The sequence below is a fragment of the Gigantopelta aegis genome, chromosome 6 (assembly GCF_016097555.1).
Source record: "Gigantopelta aegis isolate Gae_Host chromosome 6, Gae_host_genome, whole genome shotgun sequence".
Classification (NCBI taxonomy): Eukaryota; Metazoa; Mollusca; class Gastropoda; order Neomphalida; family Peltospiridae; genus Gigantopelta; species Gigantopelta aegis.
This window is the reverse complement of record NC_054704.1, coordinates 1,285,652-1,308,299: the sequence shown is the minus strand read 5'-3', so window position 1 is coordinate 1,308,299 and position 22,648 is coordinate 1,285,652. Positions and strand designations below refer to the sequence as shown.

The following is a 22,648-nucleotide window of genomic DNA, read 5'->3' as shown; positions in this document are numbered from 1 at the left end:
CATGATGTTTCCATGATTGACCCCTACGCGTGCTGTAACTTCACCGTTTGCAACTCTGGTGTTACAGTTAGTGTTTGAAAATGGCCAATACAGCACAAATGTTACAGTTAGTGTTTCCATGATTCAAAGTCAGTAGTCTGATTCTGTGTTACAGTTAGTGTTTCAATGATTCAACTCTGATGTTACAGTTAGTGTTTCAATGATTCAACCCTGGTTTTACAGTTAGTGTTTCAATGATTCAACTCTGGTGTTACAGTTAGTGTTTCCATGATTCAACTCTGGTGTTACAGTTATTTTCAACTCTGCAGCAAGTTTTCATGATTCAACTCTGGTGTTACAGTTAGTGTTTCACACCCATGTTATAGCCGATGATATTGATGTTACAGTTAGTGTTTCTGATTCAACTCTGGTGTCATTAAATGATTCAACTCTGATGTTACAGTTAGTGTTTCAATGATTGAAATCTGATGTTACAGTTAGTGTTTCCGTGATTTAATTCTGATGATACAGTTAGTGTTTCCATGATTCAACCCTAGTGTTACAGTTAGTCTTTGAATGATTTCACCCTGATGTAACTACTCACAGCTAATCCATGGCCAGCAAAGTGTTTGATTTTTTTAAATGGTAGTTTGTCGATATTGAACATTCTCATCGCGGATGCCGTCAGCATTATTCTTTCCAGTTCAAAGATTGGGTCGCTTTTTTGTCCCCAGGGGCCGCCCCACATCTGTTTTCCCCAGCCCCACTTCGAGGTTTGCTCCCGGCTGAAAAACGTAATGAAGATTATATCCATGAAATGATTATATTCAATGAAACACTGTTGTCATACATTTGCTAGGTTGCTATGAAAATGTTAAAAGTTGTTAATGTGAAAAGGACGATTATCTTAGGTACAAATTAGCAATATGTAGCAACCTATATACTACTACTACAACTACTACTACTACTACTACTACTAAATATAACCACACGCGTTAATGACGGATTCCCAAGCTATAATAGCGGTACATTACTCAGACATATTTATATATTATTTATTTACAGCAATAATTACCCCCCCCCCAACACACATACTGTCACATATTACTCAGACTTACTTGTGTTATCTAATCATATCATTAGCCCCCCCCCCAACACACATACACACTGCCACCTAACAAATTACCAAATTTTAGCCAAATCGTCCCAGAATTTAATTTACAAACAACAATAATACTTAAAAAAAACACCCATACATAAAACTCTATACGGGCCCTTTAAGAACAGGTCCAGCTATCGATGGCTGACCTCTTACACACAGAGTTAACCATTGTCCACTGCATCTCGACCATTTTCCACAAACTGCAGAATGTATTTTGGTTAAGCTATTTCATTAAATGTCTTGCCATATTAACAAATAACGCTGCACGTGTTTCGTGTTTTACACGTTAATCAAGCAGTCAATGATTAATCCTAACATGTAAATTTCTGTCAACGTCATCGATTTAATGATACAAACATTTAAAAATGTATAGCTGTCATTTGAATAATCTATCTAAAAAAGTTCAAAAAATAAAAAATGTAAATCGACAGTTTATTGCGCTCTAACGAGTAGATTATAACCGTGAAAACAATATTTTTGTAAGTTGAAAACGTCTCGTGTTTCAAAAATGAAAAAATTGCCCGGAAAAGGCCGTCGTCAACATTAGAAATACCTGTTCCTCCGAATGTAGGCATCGGATAAGTTCAATATTTTGATTAAATTAAATCTACATTTTCAAGATATTTCAATGTCAGATTCACAGAAACTGCCGTATAAACAGAAATTATACATAATTCGCCATACAGGACAATACACATCACCTATAGACACTGTTCTATACAATCAATTCCCCGAAGTCCCCAACTACCTACCAAATTTCAGAACTTTTCTTACAACAGAGGCGACAAAACCCCCAAATAATAATAATAATAATAATAATAATAATAAATAATAATCCCAGCAAAAACAATAAGTTCCCAGTCGAAAAAGCTTGAGCATAATAATAATAATAATAATAATAATAATTTTATACAGCTTCTTATTTAGATTTGCTACCTAAAAAAACGTCCTTTAATAACAAAACTAAGAATAAGCTCATAAACGTTATTACTGGAAGATACAAAAACTCCAAAATTCCAAGAGAAGACAAGAGCCACTTTTGTCCAAACTGGTGATGGAAATACATGTATTTGCGGACCCAAACCTGCTCCCCTGAAAATAATTGAATACGGGATTTTCAGCTTTTAAGCATAATAAAGGGGGAGGTTGGGGGGGGGGGGGGGGGCATCAGCGTACGAGACAGTTCTAGTTATGCAGTAAAACCTTAAATTCGGGCAAAAAAATTACAGATATTCGGGCAAAATGTGCTAACCTGAGACCTTTTAACGATGTATTTTCATCATTCTACCCTCAACATTAGTTGTAATCCATGTAAAAATGCGTAGTGATGCGTTTGTAACATTATATAGCTGTTTGGTAGTAATGTTAATATGAATAAATGTTGTTATCCATATTTGGACTTTTTTTTTTAATTCGGGCAAAAGCCAGCCTTCCCCCTTACACAAATGGGAGCCCGTACGCTTATGGGGTGGGTGGGATACGTCAGGTTACACACCCTTCGATCCGACATTGCTTAGTATCATCAAAATGTGATATTGTTAAACAAAAGTAAGGTCAAGGCATGAAAATGAGATTAAAAAAAAAAAAAAAAATCATTATGTTCTGTCGAAAAGCACAATCTCACAATATTTACATTTAGAAAACACGATCATGGCAAAAGCCGGGTTATATTTAAATTAAAAATAAAAAGTTAAACAAACATCTTAACCAAAGCCTTGCGAACCCAATGATAGTAACAAACTATCTAAAGTTCGGGAATTTGCTTTAGGCGTTATATTTTACAAAGGGACAGCCACAAAGTGAAGTGCTATGAAAAGTGAAGTGTTGTTGCAGGTGAGGTGCTGTGAGAAGTTACCCGTACATAGGTATGATATCACCGAGTTCGCTGGCCATACACATTGTTGGGTCCGCTATATCGGAGAGTTCCGTCAACACCAAACTGACTGTGATCGGAACAAACATATCATTTGTTTGCACTGAGAACTTAGCCGATACTGTGGTCTGGTCTTTGGACCAGCTCCAACCCCACTGTAAAAAAACATAGAAATACCAGTAACATGTAAACAGTGTGATATTGTACGAGACAGTTCTAGTTATGCAGTAAAACCTTAAATACATTTATCAAGACAGCCTTGATTTTTATAACACCAGAACGCTAAGGAACAACAATAGCCTATTGTAAATTTCAGGTTATGAATATATAAGTATTTTCGATTACCCCATTCCAAAACATTAATACAATTATATTCTTAAGAACACTGCAATATGAAATAACAGTTAAATAGTACAGTAAAATATGAAATAACAGTTAAATATTACTGATTAGTATAATTATATCCTTAATTTCCCAGCCCCGGACCACTGCAATAAAAACTATACCCTAAAACTTTGTAATTTTTCGAATTAATCAGAATTAATTATCCACCAGCAACATACAGGAAGATAAATCTACCGTTAATTTATCATTTATAGAAATATTCTTTTTCAAAATACCTTATATTTTTTGTCTGGAAGCAGAGTCCACATTTTTAGAATTTTATTCTACCCAAGAGAGTCAAAACGACCACCATGAAAAACGGGTTATAAGGGTTTAAAAACTCAAACATACCCAGTTGTTGGATTGTTCCTCGGTGAATGTGATGGCAAAAGAACTGCCCGGGCCCCCCACATCTCCATTGAGGGCCGTGCACGTAACCATATGGTCGGTAACTAGGAAACAAAACAATCATGACAACACTTTTTGTTGACTTGAAATACAATAAAAACGGATCGAAGTCGAAACACAAAGAAGTACCTGGCTTAAAATAATTAGGGAGTGGGGGAGTGAACAAGAATCAGGGGGTGGGGGAGTGAACAAGAATCAGGGGTGGGGGAGTGAACAAGAATCAGGAACAGCAGTAGAGGGTTTCTTTCAGCTTGACAAAAAGGGCTATTTTGGAATAAAAACACTTTTAAAAATTATTATTTGTTTTTTAGGGGTACGTGTTCAAGGATTGCCCCCTTGCAACCTTCATTAGGTAAGGCACTAAACTATAGAGTATGGAGGAAAGCAAGGTCGAAAACAAAAGAGGAATGCGCAAAGAGAATATTTATTGAATTAACTGTTAATCAGTCACTATTGAGGAAAACATGGACTATTTAAATTTGAACGACGACACCCAATCATAACACGTGACATTTCAAGCCCAGGAATGCAGAATTAAACAGCTAAAATTACCGTTGCATTATGTTACCTACTAATTTATTGGATGGCATTTTGTCTCTTTGTTTTAATTGGTCAAATCTCTGAGGGCGCTATCACTTTTGAACGCATCAGAGTAACCGACAAAGAACAACACACTATTTATGGAAGGTTATGTAACCTGTTTTCGTCGAATAAGAAGACAGATAAGTTTTCATTATGTAATAAAACCTGTTACAAGTAGGTAATTGAGAAATAAGTTATGACATAATATGTGCAATATAGCGATACCGTACATACTTGAGTTGTATAAACTGTCTGATACAGATGACTGATATATTGGCTAGCTATAGAACATTAACCGTACAGCAGAATGAACAGCTGTATTAGACTGGCTGCATATCTTTACTAGCTGTATGATACAGATGCTATATACTCACTAGTTGGAAACTACCGACAATCTATGTGGACTAGCTATATAATACTGATATCATTATGATGACTAGCTGTATGATACAGATGCTATATACTCACTAGTTGGAAACTACCGACAATCTATGCGGACTAGCTATATAATACTGATATCATTATGATGACTAGCTGTATGATACAGATGCTATATACTCATATTGGATATTACCGACATGATGACTAGCTGTATAATACTGATATCATTATGATGACTAGCTGTATGATACAGATGCTATATACTCACTAGTTGGAAACTACTGACAATCTATGCGGACTAGCTATATAATACTGATATCATTATGATGACTAGCTGTATGATACAGATGCTATATACTCACTAGTTGGAAACTACCGACAATCTATGCGGACTAGCTATATAATACTGATATTATTATGATGACTAGCTGTATATGCTGACAGCTGTAACATAATGGCAGTATATGCTGACTAGCTGTATTATACTAACCGTATATGCTGACTAGCTATATAATACTGATATTATTATGATGACTAGCTGTATATGCTGACAGCTGTAACATAATGGCAGTATATGCTGACTAGTTGTATTATACTAACAGTATATGTTGACTAGCTATATAATACTGATATCATTATGATGACTAGCTGTATGATACAGATGCTATATACTCACTAGTTGCAAACTACCGACAATCTATGTGGACTAGCTATATAATACTGATATCATTATGATGACTAGCTGTATGATACAGATGCTATATACTCACTAGTTGGAAACTACTGATTGATCTGTGTGGGTTATTGAATGTATTATACTGATATTATTATGATGACTAGCTGTATGATACTGGCAGTATATGTTGACTAGTTGGAAATACTGACAGTATAATATGTGGACTAGCTATATAATACTGATATCATTATGATGACTAGCTGTATGATACAGATGCTATATACTCACTAGTTGGAAACTACCGACAATCTATGTGGACTAGCTATATAATACTGATATCATTATGATGACTAGCTGTATTATACTAATGCAGTATATGCTGACTAGTTGTATTATACTAACAGTATATGCTGACTAGCTATATAATACTGATATTATTATGATGACTAGCTGTATATGCTAACAGCTGTAACATAATGGCAGTATATGCTGACTAGTTGTATTATACTAACAGTATATGCTGACTATCTATATAATACTGATACTATATGCTGACTTGCTGTATTATACTGACAGTATATATTGCCTGGTTGTATTATACTGATTGAATATACTGACTAGATGTATTATACAGACAGTATATGCAAACAGCTATAACATAATCACATTATACGCTGACTAACCGTATAATACTGACAGTATATACTGACTAGCTATATAATACTGATATTATTATGATGACTAGCTGTATACTTATTGTATATACTGACTAGCTATATTATACTTATTGTATATACTGACTAGCTATATTATACATATTGTATATACTGACTAGCTATATTATACTTATTGTATATACTGACTAGCTATATTATACATATTGTATATACTGACTAGCTATATTATACATATTGTATATACTGACTAGCTATATTCTACATATTGTATATACTGACTAGCTATATTATACTTATTGTATATACTGACTAGCTATATTATACATATTGTATATACTGACTAGCTATATTATACTGATTGTATATACTGACTAGCTTTATTATACTGATTGTATATACTGACTAGCTATATTATACTTATTGTATATACTGACTAGCTATATTATACATATTGTATATACTGACTAGCTATATTATACTTATTGTATATACTGACTAGCTATATTATACTTATTGTATATACTGACTAGCTATATTATACTTATTATATATACTGACTAGCTATATTATACTGATAGTATTATGATGACTAGCTATATTATACTTATTGTATATACTGACTAGCTATATTATACTTATTGTATATACTGACTAGCTATATTATACTTATTGTATATACTGACTAGCTATATTATACTTATTGTATATACTGACTAGCTATATTATACTTATTGTATATACTGACTAGCTATATTATACTGATTGTATATACTGACTAGCTATATTCTACATATTGTATATACTGACTAGCTATATTATACTTATTGTATATACTGACTAGCTATATTCTACATATTGTATATACTGACTAGCTATATTATACTGATTGTATATACTGACTAGCTTTATTATACATATTGTATATACTGACTAGCTATATTATACTTATTGTATATACTGACTAGCTATATTATACATATTGTATATACTGACTAGCTATATTATACATATTGTATATACTGACTAGCTATATTATACTTATTGTATATACTGACTAGCTATATTATACTTATTATATATACTGACTAGCTATATTATACATACTGCACAATCTGATTAAAATTATCTCTACTGGCTCTATCAGTAGATCTAACAGCGTTGCGTGGACTCCCATGTCCAGGTGACATTTCATCTATAAATAACAATTTAAATATCGACCAATATCGAGCATGCAAATTCTAAAAATATCGGGCGAGACTATTTATGCAATAGGCGAACTTGTTGGTCTATTTCAACATTGTAAAAACAGGGGGAAAAGTGCAGTAATAAACTCTGGATTGTATACTAGTATAAACAGACTTTATGGCTATACCATCACGGTTTTTTTTCCGTCTTGAAACGAATTTTATATTGCAATTAGTTTCCGGCATACTTCGTAATTCACCCGAATCATTTCGTATATCCTCGGCATAATCCCAAATCTTTTCAAATTCTTTTCAAATCACTGGCATGATTTTGAAAGTAAGGTTTTGATTGGTCGAATGAAAGGTCAGCTGGACATTAGCTCCAACGGGCTGCTGTTAGATCCACGTAATAGTGGAACTAATTTTAATTAGATTGCATATTACATATACTGACTGGCTATATTCTACATATTGTATATACTGACTAGCTATATTCTAAATATTGTATATACTGACTAGCTATATTATACTTATTGTATATACTGACTAGCTATATTATACATATTGTATATACTGACTAGCTATATTATACTTATTGTATATACTGACTAGCTATATTATACTTATTGTATATACTGACTAGCTATATTATACATATTGTATATACTGACTAGCTATATTATACTTATTGTATATACTGACTAGCTATATTATACTTATTGTATATACTGACTAGCTATATTATACTTATTGTATATACTGACTAGCTATATTATACTTATTGTATATACTGACTAGCTATATTATACTTATTGTATATACTGACTAGCTATATTATACTGATTGTATATACTGACTAGCTATATTATACTTATTGTATATACTGACTAGCTATATTATACTGATTGTATATACTGACTAGCTATATTATACATATTGTATATACTGACTAGCTATATTATACATATTGTATATACTGACTAGCTATATTATACATATTGTATATACTGACTAGCTATATTATACATATTGTATATACTGACTGGCTATATTATACATATTGTATATACTGACTAGCTATATTATACATATTGTATATGCCGACTAGCTATATTCTACTTATATGGACTGGCTGTAGATTACTGACTATATATTGTTGTGATGCAGTATACTGACTTAATATGGACTTACTGTAGATTACTGACTGTATATATTGATGTGATGCAGTATACTGCTGTTAATATGGACTTACTGTAGAGTATCGACTGTATATATTGATGTGCTGCAGTATACTGACTGTTAATATGGACTTACTGTGGATTACTGACTGTATATATTGATGTGATGGAGTATACTGACTGTTAATATGGACTTACTGTGGATTACTGACTGTATATATTGATGTGCTGCAGTATACTGACTGTTAATATGGACTTACTGTGGATTACTGACTGTATATATTGATGTGATGGAGTATACTGACTGTTAATATGGACTTACTGTGGATTATTGACTGTATATATTGATGAGCTGCAGTATACTGACTGTTAATATGGATTTACTGTGGATTACTAACTGTATATATTGATGTGGAGTACACTGACTGTTGATATGGACTTACTGTAGATTACAGACTGTATATATTGATGTGCTACAGTATACTGACTGTTAATATGGACTTACTGTGGATTACTGACTGTATATATTGATGTGATGGAGTATACTGACTGTTAATATGGACTTACTGTGGATTACTGACTGTATATATTGATGTGCTGCAGTATACTGACTGTTAATATGGACTTACTGTGGATTATTGACTGCATACATTGATGTGCTGCAGTATACTGACTGTTAATATGGACTTACTGTGGATTATTGACTGTATATATTGATGTGGAGTATACTGACTGTTGATATGGCCTTACTGTAGATTACAGACTATATATTGATGTGCTGCAGTATACTGACTGTTAATATGGACTTACTGTGGATTACTGACTGTATATATTGATGTGATGGAGTATACTGACTGTTAATATAGACTTACTATGGATTATTGACTGTATATATTGATGTGATGGAGTATACTGACTGTTAATATGGACTTACTGTGGATTACTAACTGTATATATTGATGTGGAGTATACTGACTGTTGATATGGACTTACTGTAGATTACAGACTGTATATATTGATGTGCTGCAGTATACTGACTGTTAATATGGACTTACTGTGGATTACTGACTGTATATATTGATGTGCTGCAGTATACTGACAATATATTTACTATATGTATATTACTGACTATAGATATACAGCCTATATATTGGCTAGCTGTAGCTTACGCTGATTGTATATATTGATTAGCTGTATATTATTGACAATACTGATTGTATATACAAACTAGTTGTGTAATACTGATTGTATATATTAAATAGCTGTATAATACTTATTGTATATATTGAATAGCTATATAATACTGATTGTATATACAAACTAGCTGTGTCATACTGATTGTATATATTGAATAGCTATATAATACTTATTGTATATATTGAATTACTATATAATACTGATTGTATATATCGACCAGCTGTAGAGTATTGCGGTTTTGTGAATGACACTTACCGCCCATATCGTTCATGCTTTTAAGGTCATTCCATGCTGGGCCCCAGTTATTGCTTGTGCCTTTGTTCCATCCTCCATGTCTTCCACGACTTCCGCCGCTATGACCTCCGTGACGCCCGCCGTGACTTCTGCCTCCATGACTTCTGCCTCCATGACCTCCACCACTATGGCCTATACTATGAGTTCTGCCTCCATGACCTCCACCGCTATGACCCCAGCCTCCATTTCCCTGGCTCCTCGATGCTACTCCCCCCTGCATCCAGGTAGTGGGTTGATTTTGCTGAACTTGATCAAACACGGCTTGTTGAGGCTGTCCAAACCCAGCCTGCTGAATCTGACCCCATGCTGCCTGCTGATCTTGATTGAACGCAGCCTGCTGATCCCAGGCAGATTGGGCAGCCACGCAGGAAAGGAAGGTCACACTGACAAGAAGACGCATTGTGTTCTGTTGAGAAATCAGTATGAGATGAGCTGACCACTGGAAGAGACAGGAAGAAAGTTTCACGTGTTATTAATGTATGTGCTTGTCTTAGAAAGGGTGGCCGAGCGACTAGTTTGATACCTAAACTAAACCCTCAAAATAGTGGTCGCAGTCCACAGAAGTCTTAAACGCAATTACATCCAACTGGCTGAACGTATTACTTGGCATTCATGAAAATTCCACGAATGGAAACAAGAAAACTCTATATGCATTATGATGAATTATATTCAACATAACTGACAAACATAATACACATAAAACGTTGCCTTTTATAGATGAAACATTTTAATTTTCTTAAGAACCTAGCATTCAACACAGAGCATTTGAATGGATTCCCACGAAGATTCCAGTCTATCACTACTCCTGACTGTGAAATCACATTTGAACTAGTTATGCTTATCGATATTATTCTTTAAAATGTAGAGAAATATGAATCTTTCATTTCGAAAATATAACAATTGCTTATACTAACAATACATATATTTATATATGTCCTCATTATATTCGTCAAACATTGTCTGTCAAAAAATGTATTGAATTATTATTATAATTATTATAATTATTATAATTGATTAAATGTAGAAGGCAAGTTGACTGTTAAGTGTTAATAAACGCATTAAAAGACTGACGAGCACCGTTCTTACCTGTTCTACAGTAACAGATTGATGTTGAGTTTTACAAGAGCAACGTTTATATAGGTGGCAGTGCACCCAGCATAAATCACCTCACACGCAGATCGGTCAAGTAATGACAGCAGGTGATTAGGACCAGTTTAACGTTACGTAACAGGGATGGACACCAGTGTATAGCTATTTCCGGTCAATGTAAGCGTCGTCGGTGTCCGTGTAATGTTGCTGCTATAAAATTAAATTGATTTTCAGTACGAGTAAATTACGATGTGGACGTTTAAGTATTTTTGACAGATTTTACTGGAAAATATCTGTATTTCATAATTCTTTGAACATTTTTGAAGTCAAATAATAGATTTTGAAAACAGTTTAGTAACTGTCACGTGTGTGTGTGTGTGTGTGTGTGTGTGTGTGTGTGTGTGTGTGCGTGTGACTCTTTCCTTGTAATGTGAAGAACGGGTGGCGCCATCTATGCATTGGCGCCGGCTGTAAGAGCTAGGGATTTGGAAAGAGGTCCATTAAAATACCATGGATAAAAACGTCTTAGCCGTACGCAGAGATAGAAGTCAGACGGTGTCGGGTGTGGGAGTGTAGTTGATGTAAATAAGGTAGGAGACAGACGGTGTCTGGTGTGGGAGTGTATGTGATGTAGAGGTAGTACTATACCAAATAACTTCCGGCTGGGTCAAAGTTCGAGGTGCACCCAACTTTTGATAGAGAAGTGAACACCACAAGTCCTGTGATTGGTTATAAATGTGAGTGTGTTGGTTGTAAAAAATAATAGTTTCATCTGGGTAAAATAAATGTGCAATTTTATTACGACTTGCCATATACAACTGCTCTTAAATATGGTATTATATATAAGCAACCTGAACTAAGATTTTAATAGCAATTTATTTTTACATTAAAAATAGCATGTGCCAATAGTGGGTTAATGTCTTTAGTTTCCATTAACATTGTTAATTTTTTATGTATGAAATTCTGAAAACTCAAATTTGTAAAGAAGTTGATTTTTACCTGAGTACACACACCCAACTGAAAGTAAATATCTTCAGGAGTTTTATTTTAAAACATTTTGTTGTTTAATATGACATATTGCATTTGTACAAAACTATATGCAATATATATGCTTTTTGAGGTGTACATTATATTAGGTTGCACCGTAGAAACAACAGTTTCAGTGAGGTTGTCAGTTTATGTCAGAATACACCAGATCCTGGTTGTCATAAAGACACATAGCTGGACACTTTTTGAAAAATGTATGTTATCAGTATAGGTAGTACTAAACCAAATAACTTCCGGCTGGGTCAAAGTGCGAGGTGCACCGAACTTTTGATAGAGAAGTGAACAACACAAGTCCTGTGATTGGTTATAAATGTGAGTGTGTTGGTTGTAAAAAATAATAGTTTCATCTGGGTAAAAACAAATTGCAATTTTATTTCATCTAGTACCAATGTGTCAAGTAGCCTTGTGCTTGAAACATGTATGGGGTACCTGTAAAAAAAAGTACTCGAATTTTGTGCGAAACTAGGGTAGTCATAGACGCTACCCGTTATCTCAGAAACGAGCAGCTTGACCCCCATTTTTTTCTGATTCACTTTAAGTGTAAGGGGTGGTAGTATTTATATCCGTGGCGTTTATGTCGGTTGATACGTTGCAGGTAGGAGTTTTAGCCACATATGTTACTATTGTCGTCTATGGGATTTGATTTGGTAGTATACACCCTAAAGAACCTGACCGAAAACTCGTCGATTTGTTTGATAAAGATGTTATTAGACGACGAGTGTACCGATTTTATAAAGAGGGCGAATTACCTACATTACATAAGATTAATTTGGCTTTGAGGGAGGAATGCAGAATCAACATATCGATATCAACATTACGTAGAACACGTCACGACCTCGATTTTAAATAACAACATATTTCTACAACTAGAAAAGGACACCAATATATCAGACAGGAGACTCTCCTATCTCCATGAAGTATCCAGTTTACGAGAACAGGGATATTTAATAGTACATCAAGAAGAGACGTGGGTGAACGTTAACCATACAGACACCGCCAATCACCTGCCTAAATTAGACGCTACTCATCGAGTTCCTAAACTCTGTTCGATGACTGGGAAGGGAAAACGACTTACTATCTGGCATGCTGGCTGTGATAAATATGGACTGATAGATGGTTGCGACTTAGTATTTGAAGCTAAAAAACAATCAGACGGAGACTACCATGGTGAGATGAATCATGACAATTTTATTAAATGATTTAAAGAACAACTTATGCCTTCTTTACCAGAGTCTTCTGTCATCGTCATGGATAATGCTAGATACCACAACAAAATAACTGGGATAACACGATGTCCTACACTTAACGCCAAGGAGGACGACATACAGTCGTGGTTATGAACCAAGAAGATACCCTCTGAGAATAACATGGCAAAACCAGTTCTTTATGATCTTTTGAAAAGTAACAAATGTGCACCGCTGTTTGTTACTGATGATATTGCCGAACGCCATGGACACGTATGCCTAAGACTGCTGCCAAGACATTCGGAACTGAATCCAATAGAACTGACTTGGAGTCAAATAAAAGGGCACACAGCTGGTCATAATGATGGTAAAATGATCATGGTAAGGAAAGAACTGGCACATGGTTTGAAGTCTGTCACACCTACAAACGTTTCTGACGACGTTAAAATAAAGATTGAACAAGATTTCAGAAAGCAAAATAGTTTTATAAGAAATAAAATACCACCTGTGATAGTCTCCCTTAGCGAAGACAGTGATGAAGAAATGGGTTCGTCGAGTGATTAACTTGCTTCTCCCTACCCACCAAGCATATAACGTTCAATGCATTTATTAACTCTTTAACACTGAAAACAATTTATTCCCATGGCATCAGTCACTATCAAACAACCTATCAATTGAACAAATATAAACGTGTATTACAAAACACGGACAGTCAATATAAAACCATATACAATACACCTACATACGAAGCCAGAGGTGGCTGTGGGGTTGCGCAGAGGGCCACGCCTCCACCAATCGCGAGCATACAATATTCTGGCCACGTGTGTGTACAATATGTCGCAACGAACATCACGAAATTAAGACCTCATCCCCTCCCCCTCCCCCTCACTAAAAGGAAACGTGGCCTTCAGATGAACACTTGCCATTGCATTAGTAAATAATATATATTATATATTATTCATGGACATACAACCTAACAGTAATAATGTATCAACCTATCTTATAAGTCAAACCTGTCTTAAGCGGTCACACAAGAGAGTAGATAAAAGTGGCCGCTGAAGACAGGTGACCGCCGATCACAGGTTGCGAAATATGGTCTAACTAACTTGGCAGGGCTGATGCCATGCTCGCGCGAGGGAGTCAACACCTGTCTGTTTTTGCTTGTGGCATACATTTGTACATACAGTTGATAATGATGTGGTGGTGACAATAACAAACAACATAACGCTTTATAAATTGTGGATTGTGTTTGGTACTTCAGAATATTTAAGGTTCATAGCAAATAGTTGCTGCACTTGGCCCAAGGAAATCTGCGACTCTTCCAATGTTCCCCGTCTTACACGCTGTGATAGCGTCTTTATTTGCAGTTATAGGGAAGAAGACTGCATGCTTAACCCGGAATGTATACTCTGTGGTCACGGATTCATTTGAAGTGCTAATGCATATGACAAATGCTATTAGTGACAAGTCGATGGAAATAATAAACGTGCTTTGTTGTCCTGACATATTGCAAAACAAGTGAACTTGGTAGAGTCCATGATTCCAGAAAACAACTGTCCAAAAGTGTCGTATTCTGAAAAACATTTTACAAACTCTGTTTGCATTGGAACATCACAAAAGGCATGGCCGTTACCATTGCGGCTGCCGGAATAAGTGACTGTCTCCAGATTAACAGTTGCCAATTCCTTTTGACTGGGGGTGAGGCAGCCTCTCTGAACTACCATCCCAAAAACACCAGTTATATGTAAACTAATTTATTGTGAATGGATGTCGTGAGCTCTGCAAATGTTCAAAAGCGATGTTAAAAGACACCCCACTCTGTCAGTTCTGGAGATTGCTAGGTGTAGGCACATGATTAAGCAGCTCTTCAAACTGACTGCATAGCGTTCACCATACATTCTATAATCTTCAGTTTGTCATTTTGAATTGATTTTACTATATTTGACGTTATTAATGATGATATTTACATTGAATATAACTTATATCAAATTGACATAAGTTTCCAAGTTTCTTGAAGTTTGTTGACGTTGACAGTTCATGTATACATTTGTAAAACATATTAAAATAAGTTTACTAACTTAAACTGCATTGATTCATCTGAAAGGAGGCTATATAGCACCTACAACAGAGCAAAATGGTTTTCCCATATGACAATATTGAAAATGGCCGTAAAGGTCAAGATACGTGACCTTCAAGATTGGTTCCGATCTTACAATCACCGTCATGGTATACATAATCATTGTGCCAAATGTCATGCTTGTACCAAAAAATGCACAAAACCCTCTATATTTGAGGCTTCTCTGCTCCACTAATTGGATGTCAAACATCTGTGATTTTGACATACAGTCTTAGAGAGAAAACACGCTACATTTTTCCATTTGTAGCAAGGGATCTTTTATATGCACCATCCCACTGACAGGATAGCACAAACCGCAGCTTTTGATATACCAGTCACGGTGAACTGAAATCGCATCAGGCAAGACTGGGTAGTTCCCTAAAATTTCCATCCTTCCTGTCAGCGATCTGCCGTGTGCTAATTTTAACATTGTGAAAACGAGTCTAGTCGTGATGGTCCTATTTGAGGCGATAAAAGGATCTCCACGAGAGTGGCTGTCCTCATGTAGGTAGTACTAAACCAAATAACTTCCGGCTGGGTCAAAGTTCGAGGTGCACCCAACTTTTGATAGAGAAGTGAACATCACAAGTCCTGTGATTGGTGATAAATGTGAGTGTGTTGGTTGTAAAAAAACCCATTCATCTGGGCGAAACATTTATGCAATTTTATTTCATCTAGTGCCACTGTGTCAAGTAGCCTTGTGCTTGAAACATGTGTGAGGTACCTGTAGAAAAAAGTACTCGAATTTTGTTCGGAACTAGGGTAGTCATAGACGCTACCCGTTATCTCGGAAATGAGCAGCTTGACCCCCCTTTTTTCTGATTCATTTTAAGGTTGAGGGGTGGTAGTATTTATATCCGTTTTAGCCACATATGTTACTATTGTCGTCTACGGGATTTGGTTTGATAGTATACACACTGTAGACGAGGCGGCATTATCTATAGATACATGGAATCAAGCACTATTTTGTCAAATTTCCCTTTCACTCATTATGCAGAGATACGGCCTTGGTCACGGATAACGGTTTTGTCGTTCACATTTATACGACACTTTACAAGGCTGACTGAAATGACGTCGTAGATACCATCGATTTGAGATTGAAATATCGTTATAGATATCATCGATTTGAGATTGAAATATCGTCATAGATACCATCGATTTGAGATTGAAATATCGATATACATAACATCTATTTGAGATTGAAATATCGTCATAGATACCATCGATTTGAGATTGAAATATCGTTATAGATATCATCGATTTGAGATTGAAATATCGTTGTAGATATCATCGATTTGAGATTGATATATCGTTATAGATACCATCGATTTGAGATTGAAATATTGTCATAGATACATCGATTTGAGATTGAAATATTGTCATAGATACATCGATTTGAGATTGAAATATCGTCATAGATACCATTGATTTGAGATGGATATATCGTTATAGATACGATCGATTACAGATTGAAATATCGTTATAGATATCATCGATTTCAGATTGAAATATCGTTATAGATACCATCGATTTGAGATTGAAATATCGTTATAAATATCATCGATTTGAGATTGAAATATCGTTATAGATATCATCGATTTGAGATTGATATATCGTTATAGATACCATCGATTTGAGATTGAAATATTGTCACAGATACATCGATTTGAGATTGAAATATTGTCATAGATACATCGATTTGAGATTGAAATATCGTCATAGATACCATTGATTTGAGATTGATATATCGTTATAGATACCATCGATTTCAGATTGAAATATCGTTACAGATATTATGGATTTGAGATTAATATATCGTTATAGATACCATCGATTTGAGATTGAAATATCGTTATAGATACCATCGATTTGGGATTGAAATATCGTTATAGATATCATCGATTTGAGATTGAAATATCGTTATAGATACCATCGATTTGAGATTAATATATCGTTATAGATATCATCGATTTGAGATTGAAATATTGTCATAGATACATCGATTTGAGATTGAAATATTGCCATAGATACATCGATTTGAGATTAAAATATCGTCATAGATACCATTGATTTCAGATTGATATATCGTTATACATATCATCGATTTGAGATTGAAATATCGTTATAGATATCATCGATTTGAGATTGAAATATCGTTATAGATACCATCGATTTGAGATTGAAATATCGTCATAGATACCATCGATTTGAGGTTGAAATATGGTTATAGATATCATCGATTTGAGATTAAAATATTGTTATAGATATCATAGATTTGAGATTGATATATCGTTATAGATACCATCGATTTGAGATTGATATATCGTTATAGATATCATCGATTTGAGATTGAAATATTGTCATAGATACATCGATTTGAGATTGAAATATTGTCATAGATACATCGATTTGAGATTAAAATATCGTCATAGATACCATTGATTTCAGATTGATATATCGTTATAGATACCATCGATTTGAGATTGAAATATCGTTATAGATATCATCGATTTGAGATTGAAATATCGTTATAGATACCATCGATTTGAGGTTGAAATATTGTTTTAGATATCATCAATTTGAGATTGAAATATTGTTATAGATGTCATAGATTTGAGATTGATATATCGTTATAGATACCATCGATTTGAGATTGAAATATTGTCATAGATACATCGATTTGAGATTGAAATATCGTTATAGATATCATCGATTTGAGATTGAAATATCGTTATAGATACCATCGATTTGAGATTGAAATATCGTTATAGATATCATCTATTTGAGATTGAAATATCGTTATAGATATCATCGATTTGAGATTGATATATCGTTATAGATATCATCGATTTGAGATTGATATATCGTTATAGATACCATCGATTTCAGATTGAAATATTGTCACAGATACATCGATTTGAGATTGAAATATTGTCATAGATACATCGATTTGAGATTGAAATATCGTCATAGATACCATGGATTTCAGATTGATATATCGTTATAGATACCATCGATTTCAGATTGAAATATCGTTATAGATATCATCGATTTGAGATTGAAATATCGTTATAGATACCATCGATTTGAGATTGAAATATCGTTATAGATATCATCGATTTGAGATTGAAATATCGTTATAGATACCATCGATTTGAGGTTGAAATATTGTTTTAGATATCATCGATTTGAGATTGAAATATTGTTATAGATATCATAGATTTGAGATTGATATATCGTTATAGATACCATCGATTTGAGAATGAAATATTGTCATAGATACATCGATTTGAGATTGAAATATTGTCATAGATACATCGATTACAGATTGAAATATCATTATAGATATCATCGATTTGAGATTGAAATATCGTTATAGATATCATCGATTTGAGATTGAAATATCGTTATAGATACCATCGATTTGAGATTGAAATATCGTTATAGATATCATCTATTTGAGATTGAAATATCGTTATAGATATCATCGATTTGAGATTGATATATCGTTATAGATACCATCGATTTCAGATTGAAATATTGTCACAGATACATCGATTTGAGATTGAAATATTGTCATAGATACATCGATTTGAGATTGAAATATCGTCATAGATACATCGATTACAGATTGAAATATCATTATAGATATCATCGATTTGAGATTGAAATATCGTTATAGATATCATCGATTTGAGATTGAAATATCGTTATAGATATCATCGATTTGAGATTGATATATCGTTATAGATACCATCGATTTCAGATTGAAATATTGTCACAGATACATCGATTTGAGATTGAAATATTGTCATAGATACATCGATTTGAGATTGAAATATCGTCATAGATACCATTGATTTGAGATTGATATATCGTTATAGATACCATCGATTTCAGATTGAAATATCGTTACAGATATCATCGATTTGAGATTAATATATCGTTATAGATACCATCGATTTGAGATTGAAATATCGTTATAGATAACATCGATTAGGTTGATATATCGTGATAGATACCATCGATTTCAGATTGAAATATTGTCACAGATACATCGATTTGAGATTGAAAAATTGTCATAGATACATCGATTTGAGATTGAAATATCGTCATAGATACCATTGATTTGAGATTGATATATCGTTATAGATACCATCGATTTCAGATTGAAATATCGTTACAGATATCATCGATTTGAGATTAATATATCGTTATAGATACCATCGATTTGAGATTGAAATATCGTTATAGATAACATCGATTAGGTTGATATATCGTGATAGATACCATCGATTTCAGATTGAAATATTGTCACAGATACATCGATTTTAGATTGAAAAATTGTCATAGATACATCGATTTGAGATTGAAATATCGTCATAGATACCATTGATTTGAGATTGATATATTGTTATAGATACCATCGATTTGAGATTGAAATATCGTTACAGATATCATCGATTTGAGATTAATATATCGTTATAGATACCATCGATTTGAGATTGAAATATCGTTATAGATACCATCGATTTGAGATTGAAATATCGTTATAGATATCAGCGATTTGAGATTGAAATATCGTTATAGATACCATCGATTTGAGATTGAAATATCGTTATAGATATCAGCGATTTGAGATTGAAATATCGTTATAGATACCATCGATTTGAGATTGAAATATCGTTATAGATATCATCGATTTGAGATTGAAATATCGTTATAGATATCATCGATTTGAGATTGAAATATCGTTACAGGTTATAGATACCATCGATTTGAGATTGAAACATCGTTATAGATACCATCGATTTGACTTGGTCAACACCCAAACTAAACTGAGAAAAAGCAGTCGATGGAAACCTGAAATGTTTCAAGTGTTAAAGTAATTGAAATGGCTTTACCCTGATTGAAACGTTTCAAGTGTTAAAATAATTAAAATGGATTTACGCTGATTGAAACGTTTCAAGTGTTAAACTAACTGAAATGGCTTTACCCTGATTGTGAGGTATGTGTCCACTGGAGTACGAGCTGAAAATGTGATACTGCACAACATGTTACAAACTATTGCACTGTGCTTTAGGGGGTCACCATTCCATTATCTGAAATCATTTAGCATAGTATTAACTAACCTGTATTAAGCAACGACTGTGCATGTTTTGAGGCGCATGTGCATTGGGAAGGTTTTGTGGTTCAAACCCACCCTACGGAATCAAAATTAAAAAATATGGAGGTTCGAAATGTACGGAAAACATCCTACTAACCTAACAAAGAAAGAAACAATTGTATTTACGGTTATGTGGCGTCAGACATGGTTAAGGACCACACATATATATATATATATATATATATATATATATATATATATATATATATATATATATATATATATATATATATATATATATATATGCAGCATCCCACTGACATTGTAGTGCATACCACGGCCTTTGATGTACCAGTCGTGGTGCACTGGCTGGATCGAACTAAGCTAACAAGTTTAATACCTACAACGAAGGATTTATTTATCCCATGGATGTTAAATATTGCAGTTAGCATATACACGTATTTCATGCTCTATTTATAGTACGCTGAATAGTCACGTTTTCAACCATATGACCTCAATCCACCAAACTAGTAAATCAATAAATAAATACACCAATATTATTAACAATAAATCTAAAATACTTACACACGCAGGCTCGTGCGCGCACGCACGCACACACGCATGCGGACACAAATAATATAGGTCACATACTATATGCATGTATTATATTCATTGTAAATGTAACGTTACAAGCTAATACGGAATCGACCTAATTAATAACACAGCAGCCCTCGAAAGTCAAGATCGATAAGTTGGTACACTGTTGTAACTTTACAAATTATCATTGTATTTGACAAAATTCAATCTAATTCCCCGATGAAGTCATGAAATGGTCAAAGTCGTATTGTAAATTAGTTTTACAGACAAACCGACCTCGGAAGGAAAAGCGCTTTGATAAACTTTACTGATAAAAAAGCGTACGTAAAACGTAATTTATCATTCAGTAAAATATACTCTGTAAAAAATGAAACGCATAGGCGAAATATTCATGGAATTATCTCTTTACTACAAAGTAGCATAATTTCGTTATTTATGATCGTATCACAGTCAAATTTGACATGAATATGTGACATTGTTCTTGCTATGGACTGACGTCAGTGGAGGCGTTTTCGTCACCAAACAGCGTCGCACGAGGGCGCTGGAATCAGTACCTTGTGTGGCCACCAGCAGCAGCAATCTCCTTGGCATAGACTGGATGAGTCTCGGAATCCGGGAATGTGGAATCCTAGCCCATTCTTCCTGAAGTGCATGAGACAGTTGCGGAAGCGTCTGAGGCTCCGGGTCACGCTGGCGTACACGTCTGTCCAGTTCGTCCCATAGATGTTCAATGGGGTTGAGATCTGGCGATCTTGATGGCCATGGCAGCACATTAATGTTCTCATTCTGTAGGGAATCCATTGTTACACGTGCCGTATGTTGCCTGGCATTGTCCCGCTGAAAGAGTACTCTCTGTCGATCCAAAATGGGAAGCATATGACGGCGAAGAATTTCATCCCGGTAGCGTACAGCTGTCAGGTTGCCTTGTACGAACACAAGTTCACTTCTACCGGTGTATGACATGGCTCCCCACATCATGACACTCCCTCCACCGAATCTGTCAACTTGGCCGACGCAGTTGTTGGCAAAACGTTCAATGCGGCGTCTGGAAACACGTTGTCGTCCATCACGTCGCTATAGAAGGAAACGTGACTCGTCGCTGAACCATACTCGCCGCCAGTTTCCCAAGTTCCACCCCTGTACATTCGTGCACCAGCCAACACGTAAATGTCGATGTTGACGTCGCAGAACGGGGCCAACATATGGTCTCCTAGCCCATAAACCAGCTTCTCGAAGTCGGTTCCGAATGGTTTGTGCAGACCAGGTATCTCAAACCAGGTATGCGTCCAGCAGTGTTCGTTGCTATGGCAGTTCGGTGACGCAAGTGTAGCGATCTTGTGCTGCAGTTGTTATGCGAGGTCTTCCACTTCTGGGCCGGTCTTCAGCTGATTGAAACTGCTGGTACCTGTCCCAGAGACGTGAAATGGTGCTCTGATGGACGTTCATGTGGCGTGCGACTGCTGACTGCGATTCACTTAACTGGAGGCGGCCTATTGCAGTGTTTCGATTCGGCAGGCTTAGTCTTAGCATCTT

The 22,648-nt window shown here is 34.8% G+C and overlaps 1 protein-coding gene across 1 annotated transcript; it reads right to left on the bottom strand.

The window, feature by feature from the left end:
• Window positions 1-544: 544 nt before the first annotated feature.
• On the bottom strand, window positions 545-21,211 carry LOC121376436. The gene is made up of 5 exons (XM_041504302.1): window positions 21,104-21,211; window positions 9,937-10,414; window positions 3,750-3,850; window positions 3,003-3,169; window positions 545-764 (listed from the first exon to the last, which is right to left on the bottom strand). The coding sequence occupies exons 1-5, from the start codon at window positions 21,176-21,178 to the stop codon at window positions 545-547; spliced, it is 1,041 nt and encodes a 346-aa protein (XP_041360236.1). The 5' UTR covers window positions 21,179-21,211.
• Between the last annotated feature and the right edge of the window lie 1,437 nt (window positions 21,212-22,648).

What these genes read in the sequence shown, in the direction of transcription:
- LOC121376436 (XM_041504302.1), bottom strand. Translation starts at nt 21,178, where the DNA reads ATGCATATAGTATGTGACCTATATTATTTGTGTCCGCATGCGTGTGTG. An exon ending in AAGCATGAACGATATGGGCG is followed by an intron (nt 3,851 to 9,936) that starts GTAAGTGTCATT and finishes TTTGTTTCCTAG; the next exon opens with TTACCGACCATATGGTTACG. An exon ending in AGGAACAATCCAACAACTGG is followed by an intron (nt 3,170 to 3,749) that starts GTATGTTTGAGT and finishes GTTTTTTTACAG; the next exon opens with TGGGGTTGGAGCTGGTCCAA.